Source organism: Fulmarus glacialis, unplaced genomic scaffold (assembly GCF_000690835.1).
Source record: "Fulmarus glacialis isolate BGI_N327 unplaced genomic scaffold, ASM69083v1 scaffold14681, whole genome shotgun sequence".
NCBI classification, from domain to species: Eukaryota; Metazoa; Chordata; class Aves; order Procellariiformes; family Procellariidae; genus Fulmarus; species Fulmarus glacialis.
Genome location: NW_009191061.1, coordinates 1 through 8013, shown reverse-complemented (window position 1 = coordinate 8013; position 8013 = coordinate 1). Strand labels below are relative to the sequence as shown.

General features: G+C 36.8%; 1 protein-coding gene across 1 annotated transcript; it reads right to left on the bottom strand.

The window, feature by feature from the left end:
• Positions 1-2243: 2243 nt before the first annotated feature.
• LOC104083158 (eukaryotic translation initiation factor 3 subunit H {ECO:0000255|HAMAP-Rule:MF_03007}-like) lies at positions 2244-7747 on the bottom strand. Its single transcript, XM_009586554.1, has 3 exons — positions 7595-7747; positions 4939-5071; positions 2244-2506 (listed from the first exon to the last, which is right to left on the bottom strand). Exons 1-3 carry the CDS (start codon positions 7682-7684, stop codon positions 2409-2411), a joined length of 321 nt encoding a protein of 106 aa, XP_009584849.1. The 5' UTR covers positions 7685-7747; the 3' UTR covers positions 2244-2408.
• Positions 7748-8013: the final 266 nt, after the last annotated feature.

Below are 8013 nucleotides of genomic sequence, written 5' to 3'. Positions count from 1 at the left end.
TCTTACAAGGATTATAGTTCTGCACAAATAAAAAACAATTACAAAACAGTTAACACAGACCTGCATGGTTAGGAGTGTGACAGGAGAGACGATGGCTAGATGTGGACTATGTGTATAACTAATGACTGCAGGGAAGGTTTTCCCTTACGTGCACATTTTGTCTCCTGTGTGCATATGCGTTACCTGTGGACACATGATGGAGATGGAACCATGGGGCTGAGGCCTTGCTTGCCTCTGCAATGACAATAGGCTTGCTGACCAAAAAGAAGTTCTAACTTCTTTAGAGGTGATTTTTAAAGACTCTAATGTCACTACATTTTTATTAGTATACAGAAAAGCCTTTCACAGCCAAAGAAGGAGAAAAAATAGGTAGTGCTATGATAATTAGAAATGGGAAGGACATGTCTTATGATGAATGAGCTGCCAGCTCACTCACATTAGGAAGAGAACATGTAAAAGCAAAGTTCCAGGAATATAGAGATAGTGGGGAAAGCTCACACTGAACCCAGCATGGAGACACAGCCCCATCCCTTTTAACTCCTAATCTCCACAGCAGTTGATTCTCATTTACAGACCAACAGCTTCAACTGACTCCACCTCCCTCGCTCAGGGAGGCCTCCTCTAATTATTTCCACCATGACAGAAGACCAAAGATGTGATTCAGAACAGAGTAGTCAAATCATCTCCAAACTCTACTTACACCTCACCTGCTTTTGTGTCTCATTCCCCTATCTGACTCAGATCCATACCTTTAGAAGCCACAAATCTCTACTGGAGCCTTCCATATTTCTTCATGGACTTCAACTGACATTTAGCACATTTGATCTAGCATATAAAATTCACCAATCTTGTAAAACTCCAGCACAGTAGAATATTACTGCCTTCTTTCTCACATTTACATCCTCAATCTTAAAGAACTAATTCAAAACACACAGCTTGTTTTTAACCTATTCCGAGTATTTATTTTGCTAACACCTCCTTTGCAGACCTTCTAGTATGTATGTTACTGCTGCTTCCTTCTACACACAGTCACTACAGAGTCAGTCTTCTATTCCAAGTCATCCAGAAGATCATTTTTTCGATCTCAAACGTCTCATCTTAGTCTAATTATCTGCTCCTACTTCTGTTCCCTGGTGGTTATTTTGGTCCTTCAGGAAACTAGAAAATTAACACGGTTTGAATACCATTTGTATAGGAAATGAAACTCAATCATGTGGCACTGCAGCAGGATACTTAACTAATCTTTGATTTCAGAGAAGTTCACTGTATGAAAGCTAACACAAAGGTGCCCAACGTTTCCAAGGCAGAAGATCAGAATGGCAATTTGCCAGATACATGAGGGCTGAACAAAATTTGCATCCATATTTACATAAATACCGCAATCACTATAGTTTAGACTGGAAAAGAATAAGTTCTTAGTCTAACCACCAGTTTTCACACACTTCTGACTTTCCAAAACATTCACCTTAGAGGCTGAAATATTCCATGCTAGGTCCATATTTAGAGGATGTTATTTATTTTAAAAGACTAAACCACACTCCTTCAGCCTTTTTAGGCTCTCAGAACTCATCACACAATGACATGCAAGAAAAAACTCAAGAAAAAAAAGAAATCAATGACAATAACATGTGTGAGTTGCCACGTATTAAACCTTTAAATTAAAATTGTTGCTGAAAAGATAAGTAGCCAGAGTTCAGGAATAAAGGCACATCCAGATGGCAAAGTTAATGCAGCGTAGATATGGTGTCCATTTACACCACACTAGCTGCTCCAGGTTAGCTACTTCTACAATTTCTGTCATGAAGACTTCAGTAGCATCACTGGATTTCAATCCAGTTGGTGGCAGCAACAGAAAATGGGAACACAGCTTACCATGATATGTTGGGGATCAGTCTCCGCATAACACTAGTTTTGTATGTTCTGAATGCGAAGCCTATGAAATATTTATGATATGGAAGGTCTATTGCACCAGACTGTCCAAACAGATTAAAATAAAAACGAGCAACTGCTCCAAGTGACTAGCACATTATGGTTGTAAGTTCTCAACCAAAACTGGGAGATCTTAAATTTCTTCAGTGAAGTCAGCTATACTGAACATATTGTTTTTATTTCAGATTCCAAGTTAAATAAAACCTGTATTATTTGCTATGACTAAACATGAATAACTGCCAAACATTTAGAAAACCTGAGTGACCACAGAAAATTCCAGTCCAATAGGGCCAACAAATAAGGAAATACTAAAATATCATTAAAATTTGCTTTTATTTTTCTTACAGGAGAATTCTACACAAACCAAGGTGACTCTGTTTTACAAGACTCTTTTCCCAATATACTAAATTTTCAAGAGGATCGTGAACAGTATAAAACTGTAAATAACTTTTCCTGTTGAGGGCTACAGCAAAGTTTCTTCAGTTGTTGTAATCTTGGAGAGCCTGAGCCATGAAAAGCTTGCCCAGGTTCTGCGCGTTGAACTCCTTAATATTCTGGCAGTAGGTATTAATTTGACCTGTCAATAGGAAAGAAGAGTAAACCCTTGTCAGTTTTGAAATTCAGAAACCTAGAACATAATTTTTAAAGAGCCAAATGTGCATGAATCATTCAGGATTTATACAGGGAAGCAACAGCTCAACTACTCGGCACTTAGGACTTTTACATTTTCAGTATTCCCAAATAATAAGAAGAAACTAAATTAGCAGAATAGATAAACTGGTATGCTCAAAAAACCCTTAATTTTCCTACAATTCTATTACGAACAATTTCTGAAACGACATATGACAATAAAAAGAATAAACAATTCTTGCTGCTGTATTGAAAGCTTAATCAGTTTAATTGTTAATTTAGTTGCTTGAAAATACTACAAGACTGAATTTTAGTCCTGTTCTTATGCATCTGCTGTCCCTATTAAAATATTTGTAACAAATATTTTTCAGTAGCCGATTGAAAATCGTGGTACTCCTGTTTGACATTTTGCTAGCCTTTTTTTCCACCTAATATTTCACTTTATTAGCTATTTCAAAAATCATCAGGGTATGAAGACTTGTCAGTGCTTTACAAATCAAACGTGCCCATCAAAACATTTTTATACACATACTGCTACAAGTTATTTCCCTTGTTAGCTAGGAATAGCAAAACATGAAGCCACCTTAATCAAAATTAAGACTGTTTAGAAGGCCAATAAACTCTCAATTTAATGCTCTATTTGAAAAGTTTTTAAATGCCTCAGAGACAAAAGAGCTAAATTTTATTCTTTATCCACAAACTTTACTTCATTTAAGTTGAAGTGGATGCTTTCAATTCTTCCCCTGACTATGGTAAAAGAACAGACGAAGAGAGTGCTTTGGCTGAAAACTGTTTTTTCCTTTAAGTATAATAGTTTTCAATTCCTCCTCTTATAAGAGATGATTCATCCTAAGCTATCACTTTCATAAAACACACGTGTACACACATACACACTTCTGTTGCATTTTTAAGCTATGCTAAAGCTGAATGTTTAAATACTTTAATGCTGCTAGGATTCATTAACTGGTAAAAACTATCAAAACAACCATTTTTGAAAGACTCTGGAAGGAATAATAAATCAAGAACATTATTTCTTCTAAAAGCAGCACTTATTAGCAGTGTGAAACAGTATTAATATTAAAATAATAATCTCTTGGTCACTCCAAAATTTAAGAGTGGTAGTTCAAATTCACTTACTTTTTTTTTTTTTTATAATGCCAATTTCCTGTACACTAAATTACCAGGACGTTGGTTTAATTTTCTCTAAGTACAAAACAAGGTGATAGCTAACTGATCCAAAAAGCTTGCTATAGTTAAACAATTTGCTTTCTCATGACATTTTCCAAATTTAGATTACTTAGCAGGGCATCTAGGTTTTCTGCTCTCTGTTGCCATTGTGAGGTCCCAGGTATTTTTACTCTTCCAGGAGGCACAGGACAGGCACTGACTTTTGTACCAAACTCTGACTACGTACTGCAGCATATCAGTAAACTGAAGAAATTGGGGGGCTGGGACCTATACCTATGCTTTGTTTCCATTTACATTTTCATTCACCTTGGGGTGCAGGAAGATGGGGATAATTTCCCTAAAACCCTGGCCATAGAAATCAAAGAAATTACCCCAATTCTGTGTGAAATTAAAAGTAAAATCTTCTCAGCTGCTGCAATACCTAGGGATGTTACCAGTAACTTAGGGCTGCAGACAACTGCTCTGCTCTGAATCAGTAGTTCCAGCCCAAACAGCTTATTCCTGCCTCTTGAATGTACAGCCCCCTAACTTCTGGACTTGAGTGCAGGGGGCAGCTTATTGACTGCAGTAGTCGCTACACCCATTCATGCAGAAAGCCTGCTCTGTGGGGCATTTCTCCAGCTCCCCTTTAAAATCCCATTTCACCCGCTCAGAATGGAGCCAGGAAGAGGATCTGTCTGCTGCTCCTGCCCTTTCCCATCAACCCAGGAGGCACAGATGGTCAAGCAGGAGCTAGGCACTATGGCAAAATAAGAAATAAAGGGAGAAAGTCTCCATACATCAGGTTTAAAGCTTTATGCAGCCATTCTGGTTAAGCACAGTGGCTCGCTTTCAAAAAATTACGTATGTTCATATCCGCATGGGTAACATGCCTCTGTTACTTACCCAGATGGTTTAAAATTCTTCTATGTGTGGAAGCTTACTTTCTAACAGAGGCATGGACTGCCTACTGGCAATAAGGTTTTTTTTCTTAGCTACTTTTTTTTTTTTAATACTTCAGACACTAGGGCTGTACCACTGCCTTTGACCAAATGAAGGACAGTATTTGGAATACTACCAATGCCAAAATGTAACACCATAATGGCAAAGGTAATGAAAAATTAAGATACTTTCTAAGGTAACAATTGCACTTCTTCCCAAGCTAACATTCATATATGAAAAGATGAGTTGAAGAGGCTGCTAGAATGTTACCTGCAATAAGGAGTGACTCCATTCTTGGAGGTGGCTGTGGTGGTTTAAAAAGTTTATTGATGTCCTCCTCAGGAAGAGGGGCTTCTCCTCGGCTTTGACGTTGTATATTTTCTTGCTGACGTCTCTGCTGGTACTGAAAATAAAGCAGCAGAAACAGAATGCAACAGGACTTCCAAAGCAGCAAAAAGTTTTTCTTTTCAGATGTTCTTTACCTAACCAGCAAGTATGTTTTAAAAATTATACTTATTCAATGCAATTCAGTTTATTTCAAATAATGCAAATGCAATTCACAGTTTATTTCAATTCACTAGTAACAAGCACTTCCCCCGCAAGTTGGCACCTTAAATAAGTGAGGCACTGGAAAATTATGTGGTACTGAGGTGGTGGGGTTAAGTTTTAAAATTTTTTCATAGAGATAAATACTGTATCTGATAGAAAGAATACAGCATGGTAGATAAAGGCCTCCATTTCCCCAGGCAAAAAAGGAAAACAAGGTTGGAATATGTAGGTATGAAAAGCCATTACCTCATATAGCTGTACAAACCAGAAATACTTAATTTTATGCAAGTTAAAGGTCAAAACAATATTAATGTGAAAGGTGAAGAGAAAAAGGTATCTTAAGCCAAAAATATCAACTCTAAACCGAGAACAAAGTGGTGGCTGAAACAAAGCATAATGGTTCATTTCTCCATTCCAGTTATTTAGATATTCTGCCACTTTGATGCCATTTCTTTGTGGGTTACCAGAGGATATACTAGAGCAGCAGTTTGTAGAAATTGTTCTGCTATTAAAAAAAAAAATCAGATTTGTTTTCAGTGCTTCCCCTTGCCATGTAGATTACTCAAACTTTATAAAAATTAAGGCAGACCATTTCTTAAGCTATTGTTCTTGCAGAAGTACATACATTCAAAAACACGTATGTGAGATTTTGTATGTCACAGCCAGGAATTAGGTGTAAGGTTTGTCTATTGAAGCCCTCACGTTCAATAAAAAAAAAAAAAATCTTTAAAATAAACAGGCCAAACAGTACAGGGTGTTTTCTCTCACTTACTTAAATGTATCTGCACATAAGAGTCTGAAAACAGTTCATACTTGGTGGCATACTCAAATGAAGTAATTTTTTTTCCAGTAGTAGTGACAAATACATGTTTTTGGACAATGTTAAAAATAAAATCTTAAATGCCCATATTTGTATGTGAATTGCATGTAGTTTCTTCTTTCTTTGCATTACCCCATTCACTTCTCAGCAGTCTGCCTATTATTCTCTATTGAAACGGCTTGCTCTTAATCACAATTGCTCCATTTTAAAAATGAAGTTAAGACCACTAACTATGCTGCAATGAGCCACTACTAAAGCAGCTATAGTTAGTAAAGAAATGAAGTGAGACACCATGGAACCTACTTTGCTCTGCTTTTCAAAATAAATAGATCCCCTCGTTATTAACAAAAACCTTTGAAGCGGATGCCATCTTTCTATTCAAATTAGGCAGCAAAGGAAAATAAATTTTCTGAAGATAACATGCATGAAGCTTCTATGTCCTCAGGAATTACAAAGCCAGGAGAGACCACAGATCGTGTGCTGCCTCCCTAAAGTACTCCCCGTTCAAGCTACACTTTACTTAAGTGAAAAAAGCCAATTTTGATTTTAAAATAGTCAGCGATGAAGCATTTCACATGAACCACAGGTGCTCTTTTTAATAATTAGCTACTTTGTGTAGCAATACCTGCAATATTTTATCTTTAAAGTGGCCTGGCCCATTTTCAGTTGGCCGATACTGAATCTTGTCATATCTGTATCTGCTAGATTAAAGAGTTCAAATTTATTTTTCATGCAGGTACTTCTTGAGTAAGCAAGTCACTCATTAACTTAATTTATCATGTGAAGTGAATTGCATTCACTAAGATCTGCTTTCCAGGCTTTTAAATCATTCTTACAGTGTTTTTTTCCAATTTACCAACATTCTCCTATAATTAGACACAGTATTGCTTTATCAAATGCAGCAACAGCAAATAAAGTAATACCGTCTCCAAATCACAGAACGGTTGAGGTTGGAAGGGGCCTCTGGAGGTCACCTTGTCCAACCCCTCTGCTCAAGCAGAGCCACCTAGAGCCGGTCTCCATACTCGTATTCTCTAATCAGACTATTTTGGATTTTAAAGAGGCCCTTTGTTATTAAAAGTCAGCATCACCTGATCAGTATCACTATCTACTGATACAAAACATGACTAAAACGTCAATTCCAATCAGAGAACAGTCTGCTGTCTTTTAAATATGGACTACGTTTCTTTATTTCTAGATACATGACTACATGTGATGGTATTAAAACACAGTTTGTTTTGGAACAGTTCACTTGTAGTTTCAGCTCTTTCATGTCATAAACCTCTAATCCCTGTGTCCACAGCATATTTAGAAATGTTTTGTTTTATCATAAATCACTAACAAGCACGTAAAATAGCAAAGAAAGACCAATCCACACTATATAGCAGAAGTGAATCCATTTGATAAACCCCCATTGACTAGCACATTTTATAAATCTACTTAATGGATATGTTTCTGTAAGAATTTTATCTTGCTTATATCCAAATTCGTCTGTCTTAGATAACACCACCCAAACAGGAAAAAAATCCTCTCATTCAGGCTTTCCATGTTACCAACCTGGTGTTTCTGCTGCTGCTGTTTGCTTACATTCCTCAGGTAGGTATTGTATTTAACAATGTCTTGGCTCATCTCATCCACTCTGTCCATCAGCAGCTGCAGACTCTTCCCTAGGTGATTACTGAAACACAAGAAACATTCATGAAAGACTTGCTTATTATCTATGTTGTTGAAAAAAAAAAAAAAAAAAGAAGATTTAAAATTTAAAATTCATTTCAAGTCATTTGACCAGCACTTCTGCACTAATGGCACAGTTTGCAAATTTTTAGGTTCCTGGTTATCTTTCTTCATATATTTATTTGATGATACTTTACATGGCATCTCCTCCTCTAGCACCTTTGCCACATTGCAAATACCATATTTAAGTGTTTTGATCTTTGCAGGGAACCTCAAAGTTATGAAAAAACTGGCTGGATGGC

Bases quoted from the DNA above. Each gene is read 5' to 3' on its own strand.
- LOC104083158 (XM_009586554.1), bottom strand. From the start codon at position 7,684: ATGGACAGAGTGGATGAGATGAGCCAAGACATTGTTAAATACAATACC. The intron at 5,072-7,594 runs GTTGGTAACATG...CTTTATTTTCAG, and splicing joins AGCAGCAGCAGAAACACCAG to TACCAGCAGAGACGTCAGCA. The intron at 2,507-4,938 runs GTAACATTCTAG...TCCTATTGACAG, and splicing joins GGAGTCACTCCTTATTGCAG to GTCAAATTAATACCTACTGC.